Source organism: Podarcis vaucheri (assembly GCF_965113315.1).
Source record: "Podarcis vaucheri genome assembly, chromosome: 9".
Lineage (NCBI taxonomy): Eukaryota > Metazoa > Chordata > Lepidosauria > Squamata > Lacertidae > Podarcis > Podarcis vaucheri.
In genome coordinates, this window is record NC_138767.1 from 76,295,100 (window position 1) to 76,323,082 (window position 27,983).

At 46.3% G+C, this 27,983-nt stretch overlaps 1 protein-coding gene and 2 pseudogenes across 3 annotated transcripts in view; 2 read left to right on the plus strand and 1 right to left on the minus strand.

Moving 5' to 3' along the window:
- Window positions 1-8,196, minus strand: part of LOC309540522 (actin, cytoplasmic 3 pseudogene) — a 20,876-nt pseudogene extending 12,680 nt beyond the window's left edge. Inside the window, exon 1 of the transcript XR_014224550.1 lies at window positions 8,117-8,196. The product of XR_014224550.1 is annotated as an actin, cytoplasmic 3 pseudogene (transcript). The remainder of the gene's footprint in view (window positions 1-8,116) is intronic.
- Window positions 8,197-16,029: 7,833 nt separating this feature from the next.
- Window positions 16,030-27,980, plus strand: LOC309540520 (actin, cytoplasmic 3 pseudogene; annotated as a pseudogene). Its single transcript, XR_014224553.1, has 3 exons — window positions 16,030-16,152; window positions 16,915-18,214; window positions 27,910-27,980. The product of XR_014224553.1 is annotated as an actin, cytoplasmic 3 pseudogene (transcript).
- On the plus strand, window positions 20,559-27,773 carry LOC309540519 (actin, cytoplasmic 3). Its single transcript, XM_082237457.1, has 2 exons — window positions 20,559-20,700; window positions 26,614-27,773. The coding sequence occupies exon 2, from the start codon at window positions 26,625-26,627 to the stop codon at window positions 27,753-27,755; it is 1,131 nt and encodes a 376-aa protein (XP_082093583.1). The 5' UTR covers window positions 20,559-20,700; window positions 26,614-26,624; the 3' UTR covers window positions 27,756-27,773.
- Window positions 27,981-27,983: the final 3 nt, after the last annotated feature.

The window sequence follows — 27,983 nt, forward strand, 5'->3', positions numbered from 1 at the left end:
ACGTGTAGCTACGCTCCAAAGAATTAGAGAGCTGGAGCTCTTCTTGGAAGCAATAGAGCACACCGTCCCCACCAAGGAGGAGACAGGGGACTCCCCTGAGAAGGAGGCTAGTTCACCAACACAGGAGCCAGATATATGGAGAAACGTGACTCAAAGAAGTAGGAGGCCCAGGGTTCACTCTGATTGTTTAGAAATACACAATCGCTTTGAGGTCCTCTCCCCTAGCATGGAAGACGGAGAGCATACTCCATTTGAGGATCTCTCCCTCATTACAGTCGATCAGGTATATGAAGACGAGCAGCAAAGTCAGTCCTCAGGGAATGTGCAGGCGACCTTGGAACGGACAGCTCACGGAAGAACCCCGACCAAACCCAAGAGGAGGCGTGTAGTGGTGATAGGGGATTCCCTACTGAGGGGAACAGAGGCAGTGATCTGTGGGCCTGACAAGATGTCTCGGGAAGTGTGCTGTCTCCCCGGGGCTAAGATCCAAGATGTAACTGAACGACTGCAAGGAATCATAAAACCCACTGACAATTACCCCTTCCTCTTGGTTCATGTGGGAACCAATGACACTGCAAGCAATAGCCTCCAGAAGATCAAAAGAGACTACGAGGCTCTCGGCAGGAAATTGAAGCAACTAAATGCACAAATTGTCATCTCGTCTGTCCTCCCAGTTGAACGACGTGGCCCAGGGAGAGAGGGGAAAATAGTGGAAGTGAACAGCTGGCTTCGCAAATGGTGTAAACAGGAACGGTTTGGATTCTTAGATCACGGACTGCAGTTTCTTGAAGATGGACTTCTGGCAAGTGATGGGCTGCACCTCACAACGGTTGGGAGAAATGTTTTTGCCAAAAATCTCAGAAACCTCATCAGGAGGGCTTTAAACTGACTAATGTGGGGGAGGGACAGTGCTCCTGAAGGTAGGAGTTTCTCAATTAATGAAGATGATCATCCAGATGTCATAGACCAAATGGAGCAAACAGCACACGGACCTAGTGGTGGGAGGAAAAAATCCTTAAATAAGAGACACGGGGGAATGATTAATGGACTTCAATGTCTGTACACTAATGCACAAAACATGGGAAATAAACAAGATGAGCTTGAGCTCTTGGTACAGCAAACTAAATATGACATAATAGGCATCACTGAAACCTGGTGGGATAAGTCCCACGATTGGAATGTAATAATGGGGGGATACAATCTATTTCAGAGAAACAGACCAGACAAGAAAGGAGGAGGAGTGGCGTTATATGTCAGGGATGTGTATACCTGTGAAGAGATCCAAGATTTAGAACCTCAAAGCCAAAGTGAGAGCATTTGGGTCAAAATTAAGGGAGAGAAGAATAACAGAGACCTCATTGTGGGAGTTTACTATAGATCCCCAAGCCAAACGGAGGACATAGATGATGCCTTCCTGGAACAGATGGCCAAGCATGCAAAAGGAAGGGAGATAGTAGTAATGGGGGACTTCAATTACCCGGATATTTGTTGGACGTCAAACTCAGCCAAGAGCATAAGGTCAAACAGATTCCTCACTGGCCTTGCAGACAACTTCATTGTCCAGAAAGTGGGAGAAGCAACAAGAGGAACAGCCATTTTAGATCTGGTCCTAACCAATGTCGATGACCTGGTTAGTGGGGTAGATGTGGAAGGATCATTAGGCGCGAGTGATCATGCTCTTCTGAAGTTTACTATACAGCGGAAAGGAGCAGCCAAGCATACTAGGACTCAATTTCTTGACTTTAAGAAAACCGCCTTCATAAAACTTAGGGAAGTGCTGTGTGAGATCCCATGGACAGCAATACTAAAAGGAAAGGGAGTTCATGATGGCTGGGAGTTTGTTAAGAGGGAGATAGTAAAAGCACAACGTCAGGCAATACCAATAAGACGGAAACATGGAAGGTGCCTAAAGAAGCCAGGGTGGCTATCTAAAGAACTTTTAACTGAATTAAGATTAAAAAAGGATGTGTACAAAAAATGGAAAAGGGGGGAAAACACCAAAGAGGAATTCAAACAAATAGCCAGCACGTGTAGACACAAAGTCAGAAAAGCTAAAGCACAGAATGAACTCAGGCTTGCTAGAGAGGTTAAAAGCAACAAAAAAGGCTTTTATGGGTATGTTCGTAGCAAAAGGAAGAACAAAGAAACAGTGGGGTCACTCAGAGGAGAAGATGGTGAAATGCAAACAGGGGACACAGAAAGGGCTGAACTCCTCAATGCCTTCTTTGCCTCAGTCTTCTCCGATAAAGAAAACAATGCCCGACCTGAGGAATTTGGAGCAAATGATTCAGCAAAGGAAACACAGCCCAGAATAACTAAGGAGATAGTACAAGAATATTTGGCTAGTTTAGATGTATTCAAGTCTCCAGGGCCAGATGAACTGCATCCAAGAGTATTAAAAGAACTGGCAGATGTGATCTCAGAACCACTGGCAGTCATCTTTGAGAATTCCTGGAGAACAGGCGAAGTCCCGGCAGACTGGAGGAGGGCAAATGTTGTCCCTATTTTCAAAAAGGGGAAAAGAGAGGACCCAAATAATTACCGCCCAGTCAGTCTGACATCAATACCAGGGAAGATTCTGGAGCAGATCATTAAGCAAACAGTCTGTGAGCACCTAGAAAGGAATGCTGTGATCACCAATAGTCAGCATGGATTTCTGAAAAATAAGTCATGTCAGACTAACCTGATCTCGTTTTTTGACAGAATTACAAGCCTGGTAGATGAAGGGAACGCAGTGGATGTAGCCTACCTTGATTTCAGCAAGGCATTTGACAAGGTGCCCCATGATATTCTTGTAAAGAAGCTGGTAAAATGTGGTCTTGACTATGCTACCACTCAGTGGATTTGTAACTGGCTGACTGACCGAACCCAAAGGGTGCTCATCAATGGTTCCTCTTCATCCTGGAGAAGAGTGACTAGTGGGGTGCCACAGGGTTCTGTCTTGGGCCCAGTCTTATTCAACATCTTTATCAACGACTTGGATGATGGACTCAAGGGCATCCTGATCAAATTTGCAGATGACACCAAACTGGGAGGGGTGGCTAACACCCCAGAGGACAGGATCACACTTCAAAACGACCTTGACAAATTAGAGAACTGGGCCAAAACAAACAAGATGAATTTTAACAGGGAGAAATGTAAAGTATTGCACTTGGGCAAAAAAAATGAGAGGCACAAATACAAGATGGGGGACACCTGGCTTGAGAGCAGTACATGTGAAAAGGATCTAGGAGTCTTGGTTGACCACAAACTTGACATGAGCCAACAGTGTGACGCGGCAGCTAAAAAAGCCAATGCAATTCTGGGCTGCATCAATAGGAGTATAGCATCTAGATCAAGGGAAGTAATAGTGCCACTGTATTCTGCTCTGGTCAGACCTCACCTGGAGTACTGTGTCCAGTTCTGGGCACCACAGTTCAAGAAGGACACTGACAAACTGGAACGTGTCCAGAGGAGGGCAACCAAAATGGTCAAAGGCCTGGAAACGATGCCTTATGAGGAACGGCTAAGGGAGCTGGGCATGTTTAGCCTGGAGAAGAGGAGGTTAAGGGGTGATATGATAGCCATGTTCAAATATATAAAAGGATGTCACATAGAGGAGGGAGAAAGGTTGTTTTCTGCTGCTCCAGAGAAGCGGACACGGAGCAATGGATCCAAACTACAAGAAAGAAGATTCCACCTAAACATTAGGAAGAACTTCCTGACAGTAAGAGCTGTTCGACAGTGGAATTTGCTGCCAAGGAGTGTGGTGGAGTCTCCTACTTTGGAGGTCTTTAAGCAGAGGCTTGACAACCATATGTCAGGAGTGCTCTGATGGTGTTTCCTGCTTGGCAGGGGGTTGGACTCGATGGCCCTTGTGGTCTCTTCCTACTCTATGATTCTATGATTCTAACTAAGTTAGTTCTTGGTATGAGCTTTCGTGTGCATGCACACTTCTTCAGATACACACTGTGTATCTGAAGAAGTGTGCATGCACACGAAAGCTCATACCAAGAACTAACTTAGTTGGTCTTTAAGGTGCTACTGGAAGGAATTTTTTTTTATTTTGACTATGACAGACCAACACGGCTACCTATCTACTACTGGAACCATGATGAGGAACAGGAATTCATGGACAGTCCTATCACCCCAGAGGAAATAGATACGGTCCTCAAAAACCTGAAACCACACAAAGCCCCAGGCCTAGACGGCTTCACAGCAGAATTCTATAGGAAATTCAAAGAACCCTTGATGCCCTATATGACCCTCCTATTCAACGACATCATAAAAGGGGGGCCCATCCCCAAAACCTGGACCCACTCCAAAATAGTCTCCATCACAAAACCACTAAAAGACAGCCTCAAAGTAGAATCATACCGCCCAATCTCATTAATAAACCAAGTCTACAAGATATTCACATCAATCTTGGCCAACCGCCTAAAAACCTTCCTACACAAGTTAATAGCCCCAGACCAGACTGGCTTTGTCCCTGGCCGCAATATAACAGACCCCATCAGGAAACTACTGAACCTGATCGAACACAGCAAGGCAACCAAACTCCCATTGACAATTATGTCCCTAGACATCCTCAAAGCCTTTGATTGCTTAGAGTGGAAATACATATTAGCAGTACTAACTAACATTAAATTTGGCCCCAACTTCCTACAAATCCTCAAACAAATATACTCCCAAGCCTCAGCAAAATGCAGAACTAACAATATGGATTCTAATACTATAGCTATAGAAAGAGGCACGAAACAAGGGTGCCCACTGTCTCTCTTCTTATTTATCCTGGCTCTGGAACCCTTAGCAATCCGAATCCAAGCAGCCACAGACATCAAGGGTGTGGAAATAAAAGGCAGAACCTATAAATTAGGGCTCTTTGCAGACGACCTAATGGTCACAACGCCAGACTCCAGAAGCACAGCAACCTCCCTAATCAGAGAACTCAACACATTTGCAATAGTGTCGGGCCTATAGGTAAATTTTACAAAGTCAGAAGCTATGTGCTTTAACACCCCTCCTCACACCCAAAAAGAACTCACTAAGGTCACCAAAATAAAACTTTGCCACACCAAGTTCAGATACCTAGGGGTACAAATAACCAGAAACCTCAATAAATTGTACCTCCACAACTATAAGCCCCTGTGGCGACAAATTAACAAAGACCTAAAAAGATGGAATAACATGAATTTCACTCTCTCAGACAAAATAAGTTAAAGGGACCCCTGACCATTAGGTCCAGTCGTGGCCGACTCTAGGGTTGCGGCACTCATCTCGCTTTATTGGCCGAGGGAGCCGGCGTACAGCTTCCGTGTGCACGGAGCAGGGACCAAGGAACAGGAGCTCACCCCGTTACGGGGATTCGAACCGCCGACCTTCTGATCGGCAAGTCCTAGGCTCTGTGGTTTAACCCACAGCGCCACCCTCAGACAAAATAGCCATGATCAAAATGATCACCCTCCCAAAACTAACCTACCTATTCCAAACCCTCCCAATCTGGATCCCCTCAACCCAACTCCGCAGTTGGCAGAGAAAACTACACTCTTTTATCTTCTCACATAAAAAACCAAGAATAAGCCCCAAATACCTGCACCTCCCCACCTCAGAAGAAGGATGGGGAATCCCCAACATAGAAGCATATTACATTGCCAACCAAATACGCCATATAATCCCATATATACTCGAAGATGAGACAAAACAATGGGTACACCTAGAGAGGGACACAATTCAAAATACTTGCACCACAGCATACCCACTCCTCCCAAATAAACTAAAGAAAATTCCCACAACACTTAACAGGTACACACAGACCATGCTCAAAGCATGGAAAACAGAAATAGGCAAATTATCCCCAACCCCATCCCCACTAATCCCCCTGGCGTACCAACCATTATTCCACGATGCAGCACAAAACCTCCAGATAAAAACCTGGCAAACCAAGGGTTTATATCGCCTAATAGACTTTTGTAAAAATAACAAACCTTTGTCAACACAAGAAATACAAGACAAACTAGGGGACACACAAATGCCCTGGTTAACGCAACACCAACTACATGCCCTCTTAAACTACCCAACAGTAAAATCAGCAGCAACTAGGCCCCTGGCAACCTTCGAAAACCTCCTCCTAACAACAAAGGGAAACGGTAAAGGGATGGTATCCGCAGTATACAAAATACTACTCCAAAATCCCACAAACCCCCTAGATGCAATCAAAAAACAATGGAAGAATGACATAGGCTATACAGGGGTCAGCAACCCGCGGCTCCGGAGCCGCATGTGGCTCTTTTACACCTTTGCCGCGGCTCCGGGGCGGATACTAGCGAGGGGAGGATGCGCATTGTGCGCCCCGACACTCCCCACTGTGGTGGGCGCTGTACTGGCTGTGACGTCACATGGGGCAGTGCGTGTGTTAGTCACACACCGTCCCGACGTCACCTTCCCGCCCGCCCGCTACATTGTGAGGGGCATGTACGCTGGTCACTGCATTGAAAGGGGGCATGTACGCTGGTCACTGTTTTGAAGGGGAGTGAAGAACACACACAAACAAAAAGGTAACTTGTTAATTTAACGTTTATTTCTATGAGGAGGAGTAATTCTGAGGGGTCAAACAAAGAAATAATAAAAAAGTGACAAAAAAGTTATTTTTATAATGACAAGTTTTGCGGCTCCCAGTTTTTTTTCCTTCGGAAACGGGTCCAAGTGGCTCTTTTTGTCTTAAAGGTTGCAGACCCCTAGGCTATGAGAATAAATATCTATGTGCTGTTGCACCATACAAATATATCACAGCAGCTTACAACAATCTGAAACTATAATTTGACAGAATCCTAAAAAGTTAAAAGCAATTTAAACTAATTTGCAACAAACATCAGTAGACTTCTGTGGGGAATGCACCCTTAACTGCCTACAGTGGCCTGGCAGAATAGGAGAGTTTTGAGCAGGTCTTTAAAAGTTGGCATGGAAGACACCTGCTGGATGTCTAGTGGCAGAGAGTTCCACAGGAGTGGGCTGGTGGCACCAAGGGTTTGAGTTCTTGCTGTTATCAAGTGAGCCTCAGCCAGTGGTGCTCCTGAAGCTGATCTCCGTGATCAAGCTGGGATATAAGGATTCAGGCACCCTGTGGTTCAAGGCTTTGTAAATCAGCACAAGGAGCCTGAACTCTGTTCAGCAGTAGGTGGGCAGCCGGTGCAGCTGTTTTAACAAGAGTGCCTCATGTTACCAGGGCATGGCCTACAGGGGTTAGTCTACCCCTCTCTGGGAACAGCCATAGCTGGTGAACCAGATAAAGCTGGTAAAAGGCCTTCTTAGGACACCTGGGCCTCTAGTGACCAAGATGTATCCAGAAGTACCCACAAAGTGTGCACCTGCCTCTTCAGATAGCATGCAACCCCTCCAGAACGGGTAACTTGCCAGTTTCCTGAACATGGTAGCTACCTACCCAAAGAGCCCCCATCTTTCCAGGAGTCAAGCACAGTTTATGGGCCCTCACCCAGTCCACCACTGCATCCAGACGCCGGTCCATGTCTTTCACAGCCTCTCCTGATTCAGATGTTATGTTGGACCAGGAACAGTAAGATCTGGGTTCAAATCTGTGGGTGACTTGGAGGCAGTCGCTGTCTCTCAGTGTTACTTACCTTGCAAGGTTGTTGTGATTACAGTGGTACCTCGGGTTAAGTACTTAATTCGTTCCGGAGGTCCGTACTTAACCTGAAACTGTTCTTAACCTGAAGCACCACTTTAGCTAATGGGGCCTCCTGCTGCCGCTGCGCCGCCGGAGCCCGATTTCTGTTCTTATCCTGAAGCAAAGTTCTTAACCTGAAGCACTATTTCTGGGTTAGCGGAGTCTGTAACCTGAAGCATATGTAACCTGAAGTGTATGTAACCCGAGGTACCACTGTATTAAAGCAAAGTAGGGGTGTGTGTGGCAGGCTGAGGTGCTTGAAGGGGCTTTCCATGAAATAAATAATCATGACGGGTTAGCCAATTTGGTGTTTTGCGTACGTTGCATTGCAGACTAGATGAGCTTTGTGGGTCCCTTCTAACTCTACAGTGATTCTTCAGAGAAGAGAGGAGACAAAGAGTACAGGTAAGGATCAGGCAGAGAAACCGTGGGTGCTGAGCCCCATTTCATACTTACATGAAGGAGATGCAGTTGCCTTTGCTGTTAATCTCACGGGGATCCCAGTAATCACAAAATCTTTTCCTTCCTCATCACACTTACCTGTTCCTGGCCAATCTGTCCTTGATCTTATATCTCTGCTTCTCTATTGACACAAGTTTTATTGGAAACCATGTGTGCAATTAAAAAGTATCGTAAATACACCTGCTGTGGCTTTTCTGGGCAAAGAGCAAAAGGGGAAAGAGCATTTTGCAATATGGCCAAATATGGTCAGATTGAAGCATCTCTGGCCATAGTCTAGCAATTCATGGGTGTGGCTTTGGGGGGGAAAAGTCCTGCTGATTCAACATCTCCTTTCCGTTGCCAGATTTTACGAGCTCCCTCTGGAAAGCTGATGCAGCCTCCCACATATCTTTGGAGATGGATTATTGGTTTTGCTCAGAAACGTGTCCCAGATTGTGCCTCTGTAAAGGCCAAGTAAACGGTGGGCTGATGATGCATCGCTGTTAACACCTGTTTAGAAGTAGGGATGGAGGAAAAATTCATTTGCATTTAATGGTGAGCCCAGGTAGTGGAAATAAAAGGTAGAGCCTATAAATTAGGGCTCTTTGCAGACGACCTAATGGTCACAGCATCAGACGCCATAAACACAGCAACCTCCCTAATCAGAGAACCCAACACATTTGCAATGGTGTCGAGTCTTCAGGTAAATTTTGCCAAGTCTGAGGCTAAGTGCTTCAACAACCCCCTCAATTCACCAACATCACCAAGATAAAACTTTGCCACACCAAGTTCAGATACCATGGGGTACAAATAACCAGAAAGCTCAACAAGTTATACCTCCACAACTACAACTCCTTGTGGTGACAAATCAACAAAGACCTGAAGGGATGGAACAACACCAACTTCACTCTCTCAGACGAAACAGCCATGATCAAAATGATCACCCTCCCAAAATTAACCTCCTGATCCCAATCTGGATTTCCCCAGCCCAGCTTCGCAAATGGCAGAAAAAATTACACTCATTTATCTTCTCACACAAAAAAACAAGTATAAGCCCCAAATACCTGCACCTCCCCACCTCAGAAGGAGGATGGGGAATCCCCAACACAGAAGCCTATAACATTGCCAACCAAATATGCCACATAATCTTGCGGGGGCCCAATTAGTGCCATTGCCTTCCATTAAGAGTTTGGGTGTAATCCTTGACGCCTCCCTTTCCATGGAGGCGCAAGTTACAGCAACAGCCAAGGCGACATTTTTCCACCTTTGCCGCATCAAGCAGTTGGTCCCTTACCTTTCCCGCCCCGACCTGGCCACAGTGATCCATGCGACGGTCAACTCCAGGGTTGACTACTGTAATTCGCTCTACGTGGGGCTGCCCTTGAAGCTGTCCCAGAAACTCCAGCGGGTGCAGAATGCAGCAGTGAGGCTCCTCACGGGGTCTCTGCCATGGGAGCATATTCACCCAGTGCTTTTCCAGCTGCACTGGCTCCCGGTGGAGTACAGGGTCAGATTTAAGGTGCTGCTTTTGACCTTTAAAGCCCTTCACGGGACCGCCTCTCCCGAGCCTCAAAGTCCATAAATAGCAACACCCTAGAGGTCCCTGGCCCTAAGGAAGTCAGATTAGCCTCAACCAGAGCCAGGGCCTTTTCAACACTGGCTCCATCCTGGTGGAATGCTCTGCCTCATGAGACCAGGGCACTGCAGGATCTGATTTCTTTCCGCAGGGCCTGTAAGACAGAGTTGTTCTTCCTGGCCTTTGGCTTGGAGCCAATTTGATTCCCTCCCTCTCTTTCTTTTTTCTTTTCCTTCTCCTCCTGCAACGAGGCTACATTTTAATATTTTAATGTTGTATTTTAATTTTGTTTTTAAGTTGTAATCATTCAACTTGTTTTTATTATTTCTTGTAAGCCGCTCTGAGCCCGGCCTTGGCTGGGGAGGGCGGGGTATAAATAAAAATTATTATTATTGTTGTTGTTGTTGTTATTATCCTGTATACAGTGGTGCCTCGCAAGACGAAATTAATTCGTTCTGCGAGTTTTTTCGTCTTGCGAATTTTTCGTCTTGTGAAGCACGGTTTCCCATAGGAATGCATTGAAAATCAATTAATGCGTTCCTATGGTCAAAAAAAGTCCAAACCAAGCCAAATTTGGTACAAAAATAGTTTATTAAGTGTTCTTTAAAGTCACACATACTGTAAAGAGCATTTCAAAAACTGAAGGAACAATAATTTAAGTTTCTAAACATGACAGAAAGGCATTAAAAAATCACAAAAGTGTACTGTACATACATTACCTTCGCAACCCCCCCCAAAAAATCAGTGCTTCACATCCAAAAAATTCAAAAGCACCAAACCTCCCAGAAAACACACAAGCTTCCAGATTCTTGCAAACCCTTTCTCAACAATTCCCTGACACCCCCCAGCCACCCACCACACAGAAATCCAAACCCAGAAATCTTTTTTTTTAACAACAGCAGAGTGCCCCAATGGTCACAAAAAAATCATAAAAATGCAGGGGGGAAAACCACAAGCTTCCAGATTCTTGCAAACCCCTCCCCAACACCAAGTCCTTGAATTCCAAACACCCCAACCCAAAATCCAAAAACCCCAAAAAAAGTTTTAAAAGTTTAACTTACCAAATGGCTGCAAAAGAAGTTTTGGAAAAGCTTCAAAAATCACCAAAGTCTTCAAAAACCTCAAAAAAGGCTACCACACCGCGTGCTATGAGTTGCTCCTCGAAGTCAAGTCGCAACTGCACCTCTTCAAGCAATGCACCCTGGGTATTAACGGTTTTAAGAAAAAGGAAACAAGGAAACAAACTTGCAAGACGTTTTCGTCTTGCGAAGCAAGCCCATAGGGAAATTCGTCTTGCGAAGCACCTCAAAAAACGGAAAACTCTTTCGTCTTGCGAGTTTTTCGTCTTGCGAGGCATGCGTCTTGCGAGGTACCACTGTATATTATATTATATACATTAGAAGATGAGACAAAACAATGGGTACACCTGGAGAGGGACACAATTGAAAATACCCGCACCATAGCATACTCATTCCTCCCAAACAAACTAAGGAAAATACCCACAACACTTAAACAGGTTCACACAGACCATGCTTACAGCATGAAAAGAAGAAGTGGGTAAACTGTTCCCAACCCCATCCCCACTAATTCCCCTGGCACACCACCCACTATTCCACCACACAGCACAAAACCTCCAGTTAAAAACCTGGCCAACCAAAGGCTTATACAGCCTAACAGACTTCTACAGAAATAACAAATCCACATCAACACAAGAAATACAAGACAAACTAGGGGACACTCAAATGCCCTGGGCTAACACCCCACCAATTACCGTATTTTTCGCCCTATAGGATGCACCGGCCCATAGGACGCACCTAGTTTTCAGGGGGGGGGAATCAAGGAAAAAAATATTATTCCCCCTCCCCCGCAGCTCTGGGAGCAGTGGACAGGCTGCACGCAGCCTGTGCGCTACTCCAAGACCTTCTCCCTGCTTTTGCAGGAGGTGGCGGAATTCCCCCACCTCCCGCAAAAGCCCCCAGGAGCCGCACGCGACTCCTGCGGGCTTTTCGACCAGGAGGGAGAAAGGACTGAAACAGCCAGTCAGTCCCTTGTCCCTCCTCAGGGAAAAGCCCCCAAGAGCGGTGTGCTCTTTAAAGAGCGCGCGGCTCCTGTGGGCTTTTCAACCCAGATTGTGCCCCCCCATCCTCTGGGGCTGGCGATGGGGGAAGCGCTGTTTTCCCCCACTGCCAGCCTCAAAGCCAGGTTGGAGAGTAGCGGGAAGGCGCCGCGCGCCTCCCCGCTGCCCCCCATCCTCTGGGGCTGGTGATGGGGGAAGTGCTGTTTCCCCCCACCGCCAGCCTCAAAGCCAGGTTGGAGAGTAGCGGGAAGGCAACACGCGCCTTCCTGCTGCCCCCCATCCTCTGAGGCTGACGATGGAAGCGCTGCTTTCCCCCACCGCCAGCCTCAAAGAGCAGACTCTCCTGGCTTCAGCGGAAGCAACGCGAAGCCTCCGGAGCGCAGGCTTCGGAGGCTTCGCGTTGCTATCGCTGAAGCCAAGGAGCCTGCATTCGCCCCATAGGACGCACACACCTTTCCCCTTCATTTTTGGAGGGTAAAAGGTGCATCTTTTAGGGTGAAAAATACAGTACATGCCCTCTTAAACAATCCAGTAGTGAAATCAGCAGCAACTAGGCCCTTGACAACCTTCGAAAAACCCCTCCTAACAACAAAGGGACACAGCAAAGGGATGGTATCCACAATATACAAAATACTACTCCAAAATCCCACAACCCCCCTAGACGTAATCTAAAAACAATGGGAGGGTGACATAGACTATGAGATCAACCCCATCCAGTGGACCAGAATGTGGTCTAAACCTCCCTTTAAATCCATATCAGCGAAAAGAACTTACTCTGAAACTCACTAACAGGTGGTAACTAACATCACGGAAACTAGCACTAATACGCCCAGGAACCTCACCAAAATGCTGGAGAGGGTGCACCTCCACAGGCACATACCTCCACATGTGGAGGGAATGTCCTAAAATCCAACTCTTCTGGACATCAATCATGCAAGAAATAATGCAAAATAACTAAGCCAGTCACCCCAGAACTGGCCCTACTAAACATCTTCCAAAATAATAATGCCCACTCACATCACAAAGAGCTCAGAAGCATCATAGCCAGATACTGGAGAGAGCTGTTAGGAGTAAGCATGGACCAATGGTATCAAATAGTATGGGAAACAGCCTTATTAGAAAAACTAATGTAACACTACTGTCTCACAACAAATGAAACTGACCTGCAGAAAACATAACTTGAAAAAAGAGACATTGTACATACTTTTGTAAACCAATAAAACTTTAATAAAAATAAATAAATGGTGAGCCCAGCTAATTTGCGCTTTCCAAAACAAGAGGTGAACTGAAGCACAGCCGTCAAAGTTGACATTTCTACCAATTTTGCAATACAGTTTTCCAGTTAAGTACAGAAATGCATATACCCGGGCAAAGTGTGCATGTAAATGCATACGTGAAAATACATATAGGAAAAGATACCTAAATGCCATATTTAAATGCATTCTATCAGGGGAAATTTCTTTGCAAAAATATGACTATTAAGCTAATTAGAACACAAAAATGTGTATATTAGGAGATAATCAGCCTGATGAAGACAATATCTTGGGGCAAGATGTCACCAACACTCCATGCATCAGCACTGGTGAGGAGCAAGACTATGTTGTCTCCCTGGGTTCCACCATAACTAGCAATCTCTCCATTGACGCCAAACTGGACAAGAGTATTGGTAAGACAGCTATGGCAATCGCCTTTCCAAAAGGGTATGGGAAAATGTGATGCCAGCAGCCAATACCAAGTTGAAGGTCTACCAGGCTTGCGTGTTGAGGACGCTGCTTTATGGAAGTGAGTCGTGGGCAACTTACAACCGTCAGAAGCGACTCATCAATGGTGCCCAGATGTGCTGCATCAGGAATATTTTGAGCATCACATGGCAGGACAGAGTCTCAAACAAAGATGTGCTCCCCCAAGCCCACATTCCCAGCATGTTCACACTCCTGTCTCAACGATGTCCATGCTGGCTTGGTCATGTCAACAGAACAGAAGATGGCAGGATCCTGAAGGATGTGCTCTATGGGGAGCTGGCTTCATGCACCAGGCCCCTTGGCAGACCAACTCTGTATCACAGAGATGTTTGCAAATATGACATGAAGGCTGGCAACATCAACCCCGCCGGGTGGGAATCCCTTGCAGACAACCACTGTGCCTGGAGAATTCCATTCCTCCCGCGCTGCAGATGTGTGGGATTGTTACATGTCACATGTCTGTTTGCATTCCAGCACAGATTGTTGGAGTCTCGTGAGCGGAACATCCGCTCTGTATTGTGTTTGTGTTCTCTCTCCGAGAAGAACAACAAGGAGAGAAGCCATGTTTTCTTTGTCCTGATATATGTACAATAAACGTAGCCTAGTATCCATGCCTTGAAAAGCAACAACAAACCTAGATAGCATCTTAAAAAGCAGAGATATCACCTTGCCAACAAAGGTCCATATAGTTAAAGCTATGTTTTCCCAGTAGTGATGTATGGAAGTGAGAGCTGGACCATAAAGAAGGCTGATCGCCAAAGAATGGATGCTTTTGAATTATGGTGCTGGAGGAGACTCTTGAGAGTCCCATGGACTGCAAGAAGATCAAACCGATCCATTCTTAAGGAAATCAGCCCTGAGTGCTCACTGGAAGGACAGATCCTGAAGCTGAGGCTCCAGTACTTTGGCTACCTCATGAAAAGAGAAGACTCCCTGGAAAAGAACCTGAGTTGGGAAAGATGGAGGGCACAAGGAGAAGGGGACGACAGAGGACGAGATGGTTGGACAGTGTTCTCGAAGCTACCAGCATGAGTTTGACCAAATTGTGGGAGGCAGTGGAAGACAGGAGTGCCTGGCGTGCTCTGGTCCAGGGGGTCACGAAGAGTCGGACACCACTAAACAACAACAGTATCCACGCCTCAAGCCAGATCTGTTGTGTGTTTACTCTGCTGAGTAACATGTGCTCATGCACAGCAGAACGAGTCACAGACGCCCGTCGGAGAAGGGTGACTGATGGATCTCCGCAGCGGCAAGCCTGAGAAGGGAGACGCTCCAGCTGGGATCTGTCCAGCTGGCTTTCCATCCCACGGTTCCGACAGTTACTGTATTTTTCGCTCTATAACACGCACCCGACCATAACACGCACGTAGTTTTTAGAGGAGGAAAATCCGTAGGCATGCCACCCGTAGGCAAACCCTCCATAACACGCACAGACATTTCCCCTTACTTTTTAGGAGGAAAAAAGTGAGTGTTATGGTGCAAAAAATATGGTATGTCGTGCATCCATTGCAGTGACCAGAGGAGGAATGACTGCACAACGGGGACGCCTTCTTCTGCCCCAGCTGCAGATGAAATCTTGTCTCTTATGTATCAGTCTCTACAGCCACAGAAAGTGATGTAACTCTGCAACAGTTTGACTTCACCCCTGATGGTGCACTTTTCCATGGTTTCTCAAGACAGACGGATGCCAACAACAGGCCAAGGGCTGCGAAAAAGTTTTTCAGTACAATTTTAAAACAAACCAAGGCTGACAGTGAAGCAATGCCCAAGTGAACGGCTCAGTTGTCAAACCTTCACAGCACCCATCAAAACCAACCCTACATGTGCCCACATCTCCCTTCTTGAGCCACTCTGAACGGTGGAATTGGCACTCTACAGGTGCCACGTAAGACCCTGTTCCACATTTGTAAGAATGAGATCGCTGAATGCGGCATCACCTACATTTCAGAACTCCTTGCCTATTGGTATCAAGCGGGCGCCTTTGCGGAGCTCTTTTCGGCACCTGCTAAAAACATTCTGTCCAGATACTTAGAAGGTTGGTGTGAATTTTAACCTGTTTCAGTATTTTAACTTTTTGTGTGTTTTAAAGTACTGTAGATTTTTCATGCTGTTATTGTTTTGTGATTTTGTAAGCCACCAAATTTCTCCCCTGCCCCTACTTCTAAACAGGTGTGGACAGGGTTGCATCCTAAACCCATCTTTTACTTGGCACCTCAGAGGGACAGTTTTTTGCAAGGGGAACCAATAATCAATCTCCAAAGAGCAGGCTGGATCAATCACCTCTTTAAATGGATTTCCAGAAGAAGCTAGTGAAATCTGGCAACATAAAGGACATGTTAAGTCAGCAGAAGGACTTTAGACACACCAATGAATTGCTAGAATATGACCAGAGATGCTTCAATCTGACCATATTTGGCCATACTGCAAAATGCACCCCTTTTGCTCTTTGCCCTGAGAGGCTACAGGAGATGTATTTATGTATTTATGATATTTCTTTATTGCACATGTGGTTTCAAATAACACCTGTTTCAGCAGATAAACTGAGGTATAAGACCAGGAGCAGATTGAATAGGTAAGTGGAGCGAGGAAGGAAAAGATTTTGTGTTTACTGGGATCCCTGTGAGATTGGCAGCAAAGGCGACCGCATCTCCCTCAGGTAAGTATGAAACAGGACTCAGCACCCACGGTTTCTCTGCCTGATCCTTCCTGTTCTGTTTGTCTCATTTCTACTCTGTAGAATTACAGAACTGTAGAGTTGGAAGGGACCCCCAAGGGTCATCTAGTCCAACCCTCTGCAGTGCAGGGATCACAACTACAGAATCCCTGACAGTTGGCCATCCCACCTCTCTTAAAAAAAACTCTAACATGATCAGCAGGAAGGTGAGCTGTGGTGGAAATAGCAGCTTTCTTGCCTTGCCTTTGGTCAAAAATGGCAATGCAGAGAGAAAACGGGCAGCACTGATTTATCAGGGAGAGGCAAAATGCATCTGTCTGTGCTGGGTAAGTTGACCAAACCAGGGGCAAATTGAGTGGTGCCATCTTAATTCGTATTGACACCAGAAGGCACCTTTGCTGTATTGTTCTCGGGGCCTGCTGGCACTTTTCTCCGTCAGGCAAGCCTCTCTAAATGTGTGTAGTTGACGTGTTTTCCAAGGAGTAAATTTTTTGTGTATGTGTATGTACTTAAACGCCAGCTTTGTTTGCATTTGGCAGATTTCTTAGCTTGATTTGTTTCTTACTTCTTACTCATATGGATAATTCTAAAGTGCATTTTTAGAGAGTTGCACTCTCAAGGTGGATGAAGCTGGAGAATACATTAGTGTTGCATAGCTTGTCTCTAATCTCTGTTGTCTAAAGTGTCTCCACCCTTGTGCTAAAGCAGCTGCCTGAAGTCTGTTCCGTCTTGCATTCCCTACAGATCCATTCAAAATGGCGGAGGATGAGGTTGCCGCTCTGGTCGTGGACAACGGCTCCGGAATGTGCAAAGCGGGATTTGCGGGAGACGACGCTCCACGGGCCGTGTTCCCCTCCATCGTGGGGCGGCCCAGGCACCAGGGGGTCATGGTGGGGATGGGCCAGAAGGACAGCTATGTGGGGGATGAGGCACAGAGCAAGAGGGGAATCCTCACCCTGAGGTACCCCATCGAACATGGCGTCATCGGCAACTGGGATGACATGGAGAAGATCTGGCACCACACCTTCTACAACGAGTTGCGTGTGGCCCCCGAGGAGCACCCAATCTTGCTCACAGAAGCCCCCATGAATCCGAAGGTGAACCGCGAGAAGATGACGCAGATTATGTTTGAGACTTTCAACACACCAGCCATGTACGTGGCCATCCAGGCCGTACTGTCGCTCTATGCTTCTGGCCGCACCACCGGGATTGTCATGGACTCCGGGGATGGGGTGACCCACACGGTGCCCATCTATGAGGGCTATGCCCTGCCCCACGCCATCAGGCGCCTGGACCTGGCTGGTCGTGACCTGACTGACTACCTCATGAAGATCCTGACTGAGAGGAACTACAGCTTCGTCACCACGGCCGAGAGGGAGATAGTGCGGGACATCAAGGAGAAGCTCTGCTACGTGGCCCTGGACTTTGATCAGGAGATGGCCACGGCCAACTCATCTTCTTCTCTGGAGAAGAGCTATGAGCTGCCGGATGGGCAGGTGGTCACCATTGGCAACGAGCGCTTCCGGTGCCCCGAGGCCCTCTTCCAGCCCTCCTTCCTGGGCTTGGAGATGGCTGGCATCCACGAGGAAACCTACAACTCCATCAGAAAGTGTGATGTGGACATCCGCAAGGACCTGTATGCCAACACGGTGCTCTCTGGTGGTAGCACCATGTACCCCGGCATTGCTGACCGGATGCAGAAGGAGATCACATCCCTGGCCCCCAGCACGATGAAGATTAAAATCATCGCCCCACCAGAGCGTAAATATTCGGTGTGGATCGGGGGCTCCATCCTGGCCTCTCTCTCCACCTTCCAGCAGATGTGGATCAGCAAGCAGGAGTACGATGAGTCTGGCCCATCCATCGTCCACCGCAAATGCTTCTAACAATCCAAGCAGCCAACCTCTTCTGGCCAAGTCAATATATATTGGGGCCTTGCTTTTATCTGTTGAATTCTGTCCTCTTGCAGGATATTTAGTATTTATCCAGTTCTTGATCTGGCTCCTGCATGGGACAACCTTTGTTCACCGCTTTGTCAAGGCTTGTCCACAGCTGCACTCATAATAATAATAATAATAATAATAATAATAATAATAATATATTATTTCTACTCCCGCCACTCTGATTGATTGCGTACCACCTTTGCCTTTTCTTTTTTCTGATTCTTGTGGAGTTCAGTATTTTATTACTATCCATTTTCTCTGTCAAACAAAACAAGCCAATAAAGTCATGCTAAATGAAGTAAAAATTTGTGTGCTTCTTGTAGTAAACAACTCTCTTGATAACCACAACATTTGGAGCTAACACCTAACATAAAGCCAATCTACTGCTCAGCATTGCAGCAAGGCAGATTGGGGGTACAGGGAGCCACACTTGTGGTTCTGCTTCACTTGTCCCCATGTCCTGCTGCCACAGCGTCCAGAGTGAGTGAGTGAGTAAGTAAGTAAGTAAGTAAGTAAATTTTTATTTATACCTGCCCTCCCCGGTCAAGACCGGGCTCAGGGTGGCTAACATCAAATATCAAATACATTAAAACACAATCAAACAATTGATTAAAATACAGCTTAAAAATTAGAATCAGGATAAAATTAAATGACTGCCCATGAATTACAGTGGTGCCCCGCAAGACGAATGCCTTGCAAGACGGAAAACCCGCTAGACGAAAGGGTTTTCCATTTTGGAGGTGCTTCGCAAAACAAATTTCCTATGGGCTTGCTTCGCAAGACAATGTCTTGCGAGTTCCTGCAGGGTTTTTTTCCTCCCCCCCCCTTTTCTAAGCCGCTAAGCCGCTTATCAGCTGATCCGATCAGCAGATAAGCCGCTAAAAGCCGCTAATAGCGCTAATCCGCTAATCTGTCAATGGGCTTGCTTCACAAGACGAAAAAACCGCTAGACGAAGAGAATCACAGAACGGATTCTTTTCGTCTTGAGAGGCACCACTGTACAACCATGGGGTTGGAGACCTCAAGTATTCATCAGGGCCAGCTATCCATGTTGGCCCCACATGAGCCGATAAAAGGGCCAAAGAGGTAACTTACAGGGTCCCATAGGGTCAAACTGGGCCCAGACCGAATGCCAGGCGGAACAGCTCCATCTTGCAGGCCCTGTGGAAGGATGTCAAGTCCCACAGGGCCCTAGTCGCCTGTGATAGAGTGTTCCACCAGGCTGGGGCCAAAGCCGAAAAGGCCTTGGCCCTGGTTGAGGCCAGTTTAAACTCCTTGAGGCCTGGGACCTCCATGATATTATTATTTGTGAACCATAAGTTCCTCCGTGGGGCATACCAGGAGAGGCAGTCCCATAATACGAGGGTCCTAGGCTGCAAAGGGCTTAATGATAATAATAATAATAATAATAATAATAATAATAATAATAATAATAATAATAATAATTTATTTATATCCCACCCTCCCCAGCCGAAGCCGGGCTCAGAGCGGCTAACATAAAATGTATAATACATTAACATAAAATCAGACAATCAATTAAAATACATCCTCAAATCAGATCAGGATCAGAATAAAATCCAATCGGTTGGCAACCCGCAGATTAGGGTTGGGGACCTTAAATGCTCACCAGACCCAACTGTTTGTGCTGAACCTATATGGGCCTGTGAGAAAAAATTGGGAGGCCACTTTCATGCAAGTTCTTATGAAAGGGGAGAGGGAGTCAGACTGAACCCCGACCAAAGGCCTGGCAGAACAGCTCCGTCTTGCAGGCCCTGCGGAAAGATGTTAAAACCAGCACCTTAAACCTGATCCTGTACTCCACCGGGAGCCAGTGCAGCTAGTATAGCACTGGGTGAATGTGATCCTGCAGCAAGGACCCCATAAGGAGCCTTGCTGCGGCATTCTGCACCCGCTGGAGTTTCTGGGTCAGTCTCAAGGGCAGCCCCGCGTAGAGCGAGTTACAATAATCGAGCCTGGGGGTAATTGTTGCATGGATCACTGTGGCTAGATGAGGGCGAGAGAGGTAAGAGACCCACAGCTTAGCATGGCGAAGGTGGAAAAATGCCGCCTTTGCTGTAGCTGCAACCTGCGCCTCCATAGAGAGGGAGGTGTCAAAGGTTACACCCAAACTCCTGACAGAAGGCGCTGGCACTAATTGAGCCCCCGCAAGAGATGGGAGTTGGCCCCCCAACCCCATGTCGTCCCAACACAGCCAGAGGACCTCTGTCTTCAAAGGATTTAACTTCAACCGGCTCCCACATGTTGAGTCAGCAGAAGCACTTTTTTTTAAGACACACCAATGAATTGCTAGAATATGACCAGAGATGCTTCAATCTGACCATATTTGGCCATACTGCAAAATGCAGCCCTTTTGCTCTTTGCCCTGAGAGGCTACGGGAGGTGTATTTATGATATTTCTTTACTGCACACGTGGTTTCCAATAAAACCATTTTCAACAGATAAGCTGAGGTATAAGACCAGGGGGCAGACTGGATAGGAACAGGTAAGTGGAACGAGGAAGGAAAAGATTTTGCGTTTACTGGGATCCCCGTGAGATTGACAGCAAAGGCGACCGCATCTCCCTCAGGTAAGTATGAAATGGGGCTCAGCACCCACGGTTTCTCTGCCTGATCCTTCCTGTTCTGTTTGTTTCCTTTCTACTCTGTAGAATGACAGAACTGTAGAGTTGGAAGGGACCCCCATGGGTCATCTAGTCCAACCCCTGCAATTCAGGAATCACAGCTACAGAATCCCTGACAGTTGGCCATCCCACCTCTCTTTAAAAAACCTCTAGCTTATTATCAGAAGGAAGGTGAGCTGGGCTGGAGGCTGGGCGAGGGAGGAAAGGAAAGGCTGTAGCTGAATGGGAGAGCACCTGCCTTGCACACAGGTCCTGGGTTCAGTCCCAGATAGGACTGGGAGAGGCCCCTGCTTAAATTCCTGGAGAGCTGTGGCTGCCCACCGGTGTGGACCACCCTGAGCCAGATGGACCAAAGGTCTGATCTTATACAAGGCACCTTTTTGAGCTCCTAGGCTAAATTCAAAACAGCAGCCTGGGCAGTTGGAGGGGCCTTGGCGCAGCAGCAGAGCGCAGAGGTTGTTCCTGGCATCCCCAGGTGGAAAGTAGTACCGTATTTTTTGCTCCATAACACTCACTTTTTTCCTCCTACAAAGTAAGGGGAAATGTCTGTGCGTGTTATGGAGGGAATGCCTACGGGTGGCGGGAGGGATCTGCTGCAGTCGTGAGCAGAGGATCCATGGTTCCCCTTCCTTCCCTCCTCCGTGGCTCACTTTGCTCGCTTTGAAACAGCAAGGCGGGAGAAGAGCCACTGAGTGGGGAGAAGAGAGGGACAGAGAGCCTGGTTACAAAGCACGGATCCACATAGATCCTCAGGATTTTTGCACTGGGTCACCCCAAATTCACCATCAGATCACATAGCATGTCCATGGCTACAGCTTGCACCCAAAAAATCACGCACCCACTGTTGCCTGGGGCCGCAGTGGTGCAAAAACGTGGTTACAAAGCATGGATCCACATGGATCCTCAGGATTTTTGCATTGGGCTACCCCAAACTCACCGTCAGATCACATGTCTGTGGCCACAGCATGAACCACAAAAATCATACATCCACTGTTTCGTTTAGAATATTTTTTTTTCTTCTTTTCCTCCTCTAAAAACTATGTGCGTGTTATGGTCGGGTGCGTGTTATAGAGCGAAAAATACGGTAGTTGTCCGGAGGCCCAAGAGCTGCTGCTGGTCAGGGTAAGCAATGCAGTGGGCTAATTGGACTGACGACCAGACTTGGTCTATGGGCAGAGTTTTGCTGGAGAGTAGCTGTAGCTCAGGGACGGAGCCTGAGGTCTGAATCGGAACACAGGAATCATTTCCAAGAAGCTGTAGGACTGAGCAGCTGCGCAGGAGCAACTGGAGAAATGGTCACCATCTTCCCTAGACCCTGAACTTCCCACCTTACATTCCAGGGAAATGGGGTACCCACCCGATGCTGCTGAACTACAACTCGCAGCGGCTCCAGCTAGCACAACTAGTAGTCCAGGATGAGGGCAGCTATAGTCCAGAAACATCTGCTGAGCCCCATATAGGCTACCCCGTCATGATTATTTATTTCACGGATATACCCCCTTTCCTTCAAGCAGCTCAGAGTGCCATACGTGCAAATTTTATATGGCAGGGGGGTAAGCAAGGATACAATTAGAAGTAATGACGGGCCCAAAGAAAAGTGGAAGATTTGCAGTGCCAGATTTAAGAAAGTATTTTGAGGCAGCGTGTTGGATAAAAAAATGGATATTATTAAAAGATAATGAAGTCCTAACATTAGAGGGCTGGGACAAAATATACGGCTGGCACAGCTATTTATTCTATGACAAAAAAGAACATAAAAAATTTACAAATCACGTAGTAAGAAAGGCTCTATTGGATGTCAGGGAAAGAACAATAGGGGAAATTATTGAGAAAACTCCCCAATGGGTTTCGCCAGTGGAAGCAACTACAACTTTAAAGAGTAATGTAAAAGAGACTTGGCCAACATATAGGGAAATATTAGAGGATGCAGACGGAAATACTAAATTAAAAACTTACGAACAATTACAAACATTAGGAATAAATTGGTTACAATATTATCAATTAAAAGCAACATATGAAAAAGACATAAAAAGGGGGGGATTTGAAAATAAAACCTCAAAATCAGAAAAGGAAATATTGCAGAGCGATCAAAAAATACTTGCAAAAATGTATAGATTATTAATGAAAACCAGCTTAGAACAAGAGACGAAAGGGGAAAACATGTTAAAATGGGAGCATGATTTGGGGTATGAGATAGATCTGGAAAGATGGAAAACTTTTTGGGAGGAAAACATAAATTTTACTGTGTGTGATTTATTAAGGGAGAATTTCAGAAAAATTCACCACAGATGGTACTTAACCCCTGACAGACTGTCAAAAATAAATAAAAGGAACAACGACAAATGTTGGAAATGTAACAGAACAAAAGGTACGTTATACCACATGTGGTGGACTTGCCCAAAGATTAAAACCTTTTGGGACATGATTCATGACGAAATAAAAAAAATGATAAGGACATCACACACAAAAAAGGCAGAGGCATATCTATTAGGAATTCTAGATAAAGATATCCCAAAAGATAAGAGTAACTTATTTCTATACGCAACAACAGCAGCAATAATTTTGATTGCTAGCTATTGGAAAGAGGAAAGCATCCCAACAAAAAGAGAATGGTTGGGGAAACTTTGTGAGTACCTGGAATTAGCAAAATTGACAGATATAATAAGGAGAAAATCCAAAACTATGGTTATGAAGCAATGGGAGTGCTTAAATGATTATTGACAAAACCAGGGCTCAACTACAAAAATCTGGTTGTATTTAGAATAATCTTGTGCGTAATATAAAAAATACAAAGTGAGACATTAAGGAAATCAAAAGGGAAAATATGAAGAACAGAGGTTCTGACGAACGGATTACTAAAAACGCGTGAGGTAAACGGTGGAAGTCTTATTTTCTTTTCAAAAGAAACAATTTATTTAAGGTAGATAAGGACAAGATGAAATTATACAACTGAATATAAATAGAGATGGGAAACAGCTATGTATTGTGAGTACTTATCTACTTTTAAAAATTTTCACATATGATCTTTTGCTTTTACTTCTTTATTCTTTGTTCTTTTTTCCTTTTTTCCGATATCTTAGCTTTATCACTGCTTTATTGTAAACAGCATTTTATAGAGGTATAAATAACTGTAAATATGAAAAGAGACAAAATATTCTCAAATTCTTTTTCCATGGTTAGATGTACTTTCTTTTTCTTTTGTATTTTCTTTTGTTGTGAATATGTATGTCTTTTTAATTTGTACTTAATAAAATTATTTTAGAAAAAGAAAAAGAAAAAACAGGGTGCCATACATGCCCCCTGCCCTGCTTTAATCTTCACAACAACCTTGCAAGGTAAATTATCCTGAGAGACAGTGACTGCCTCCAGGTCATCCAGTGATTTGAACCCAGATCTTCCTGGTCCAACATAACATCTGGATCAGGAGAAAGCTTTGGACCGGTGTCTGGATGCAGTGGTGGACTGGGCGAGGGCCCATCATCTGTGCTTGACTCCTGGGAAGATGGGGGCTCTGTGCAAAGGTAGCTCCCATGTTCGGGAAATTGGCAAGTTACCTGTTCTGGATGGAGTTGCACACCCTCTGAAGAGGCAGGTGGGATGACATGGAGAAGAACTGGCACCATGTCTTCTAAAACAAGATGCCGGTGGCCCCCTAGGAACATCTGCAGTGGCGTAGCGTGGGGGTGCAGGGGGGCGGCCTCACCGGGCGCAACATCTGGGGGTTAGGGGGCGCAAATTACTTGCCTTGCCCCGGGTGCTGACAACCCACGCTACGCCACTGAACATCTGGTCTTGTTTAGCAAACATGCAACAGTGAAACTGTGCGGTCTAGTTACCCCTGCTTCCAATTTGTTTTTATTTATTCATATACCGCCACCCTCCTCTCATCAAATAAATCTTTTGTTTTCTCTTCTGAAGCTTCCGATATTCAGCTTCGTTGGATGTCCACAAATTCTCATGTCACAAGAGAGGAAGCAAAACGTTTCCTGTCCAATTTCTTCACGCTATGCACAATTCGTTAGAAGTCTATCGTGTTGCCTCTTTCTTTCTTTAAACCAAAAAAGGCCCTAATGCTATTTTCTCATAGGACAGAAATATCAAATACTTCAGCAACAGAAAAAGATTTTAAAAATAGTAATAAATTAAGCAGTTCAGAACTATCATTAAAATGACTGGCTAAAGGTAAAGGGACCCCCCTGACTGTTAGGTCCAGCCACGGACGACTCTGGGGTTGCGGCGCTCATCTCACTTTATTGGCCGAGGGAGCCGACGTTTGTCCGCAGACAGCTTCCGGGTCATGTGGCCAGCATGATTAAGCCGCTTCTGGCAAACGAGAGCAGCGCACGGAAACGCTGTTTACCTTCCTACCGGAGTGGTACCTATTTATCTACTTGCAATTGACGTGCTTTTGAACTGCTAGGTGGGCAGGGGCAGGGACCGAGCAACGGGAGCTCACCCCATCACGGGGATTCAAACCGCCAACCTTCTGATTGATAAGCCCTAGGCTCTGTGGTTTAGACCACAGCGCCACCCACCTCCCAAGGAAAATGACTGGCTACTCAAGAAAAATTAAAATGACTGCATACAAATGTAACAGATGGGGCAAATACGGCTTTATAGAATCATAGACTTGTAGAGTTGGAAGGGGCCGCAAGGGTCATCTAGTCCAACCCCCTGCAATGCGGGAATCTTTTGCCCAATGTGGGGTTTGAACCCACAACCCCGAGATTCAAAATCTCAGGCTCTACTGATTGAGCTGAGTTGTTGTAAAAAAATACACATGCTCTTTTCCTAAAATGGTGGAACAACCTGGTAAAGAAAATGCTTGTTAGTGTGATGTGAAACTTTTTCAGAAAATCAAACCTGTTATGTACTGAGTTGAATAGGATCCAAACTGCAGCAGTCTGATTGGTCCTAGAACAATAGGATCCAAATTGCAGCAGTCTGATTGGTCCTAGAACAATAGGATTCAGAATGTAGCAGTCTGATTGGTCCAAGAACAATGCAGCAGTATTATTGGTTGGCAGGAACCACCCAATCATGCTCCAGATATAAGTGAATCCACAACCTGATTGGCTTACAGTAGAATTCCAGAATTAACCAATCATGTGCAGCCCATTGTGTAAATAATGTATATAAAGCAGATACTTTGAGGGGACTTTCATTCATTCCTCCTCACAACTATGAGCTGAATAAAGAGCATGAAATCACTTTGCGACTCTGAGTATATTTCAAAACCTCTGCTTCTTTAGAATGGGCTCAAGTTTGAAAGTGACTGCAGAATAGTTTTAGGGAGAGAAGCACTGTGACTCCTCACTCATGAGAATGGGTGGCCGTAAAGGGGAAATAGCAGCTTTCTTGCCTTGCCTTTGGGCAAAAATGGCAATGCAGAGAGAAAACGGGCAGCACTGATTTATCAGGGAGAGGGAAAATGCATCTGTCTGTGCTGGGTAAGTTGGGCAAACCAGGGGCAAATTGAGCGGTGCCATCTTAATTCGTATTGACACCAGAAGGCACCGTTGCTGTATTGTTCTCAGAGCCTGCTGGCACTTTTCTCCGTCAGGCAAGCCTCTCTAAAAGTGTAAAGTTAACGTGTATTCCAAGGAGTAAAAAATTTTTCTATGTGTACGTACTTAAACGCCAGCTTTGTTTGCATTTGGCAGATTTCTTAGTTTGATTTGTTTCTTACTTCTTACTCATATGGATAATTCTAAAGTGCATTTTTAGAGAGTTGCACTCTCAAGGTGGATGAAGCTGGAGAATACATTAGTGTTGCATAGCTTGTCTCTAATCTCTCTTGTCCCCACCCTTGTCCTAAAGCAGCTGCCTGAAGTCTGTCCTGTCTTGCATTCCCTACAGATCCATTCAAAATGGCGGAGGATGAGGTTGCGGCTCTGGTCGTGGACAACGGCTCCGGAATGTGCAAAGCGGGATTTGCGGGAGACGACGCTCCACGGGCCGTGTTCCCCTCCATCGTGGGGCGGCCCAGACACCAGGGGGTCATGGTGGGGATGGGCCAGAAGGACAGCTATGTGGGGGATGAGGCACAGAGCAAGAGGGGCATACTCACCCTGAAGTACCCCATCGAACATGGCATCGTCGGCAACTGGGATGACATGGAGAAGATCTGGCACCACACCTTCTACAACGAGTTGCGGGTGGCCCCCGAGGAGCACCCAGTCTTGCTCACGGAAGCCCCCCAGAATCCGAAGGCGAACCGTGAGAAGATGACGCAGATTATGTTTGAGACTTTCAACACGCCAGCCATGTACGTGGCCATCCAGGCTGTACTGTCGCTCTATGCTTCTGGCCGCACCACCGGGATTGTCATGGACTCTGGGGACGGGGTGACCCACACGGTGCCCATCTATGAGGGCTATGCCCTGCCTCACGCCATCAAGCGCATGGACCTGGCTGGTCGTGACCTGACTGACTACCTCATGAAGATCCTGACTGAGAGGGGCTACAGCTTCGTCACCACGGCCGAGAGGGAGATAGTGCGGGACATCAAGGAGAAGCTCTGCTACGTGGCCCTGGACTTTGATCAGGAGATGGCCACGGCCAGCTCGTCTTCCTCCCTGGAGAAGAGCTATGAGCTGCCGGATGGGCAGGTGATCACCATTGGCAACGAGCGCTTCCGGTGCCCTGAGGCCCTCTTCCAGCCCTCCTTCCTGGGCTTGGAGTTGCCTGGTATCCATGAGGAAACCTACAACTCCATCATGAAATGCGATGTGGACATCCGCAAGGACCTGTATGCCAACACAGTGCTCTCTGGTGGCAGCACCATGTACCCCGGCATTGCTGACCGGATGCAGAAGGAGATCACATCCCTGGCCCCCAGCACGATGAAGATCAAGATCATCGCCCCGCCAGAGCGCAAATATTCGGTGTGGATCGGGGGCTCCATCCTGGCCTCTCTCTCCACCTTCCAGCAGATGTGGATCAGCAAGCAGGAGTACGATGAGTCTGGCCCATCCATCGTCCACCGCAAATGCTTCTAACAATCCAAGCAGCCAACCTCTTCTGGCCAAGTCAATATATATTGGGGCCTTGCTTTTATCTGTTGAATTCTGTCCTCTTGCAGGATATTTAGCATTTATCCAGTTCTTGATTTGGCTCCTGCATGGGACAAACTTTGTCCACCGCTTTGTCAAGGCTTGTCCACAGCTGCACTCTTAATAATAATAATAATAATAATAATAATAATAATAATAATAATATATTATTTC

What these genes read in the sequence shown, in the direction of transcription:
- LOC309540519 (XM_082237457.1), top strand. Translation starts at nt 26,625, where the DNA reads ATGGCGGAGGATGAGGTTGCGGCTCTGGTCGTGGACAACGGCTCCGGA.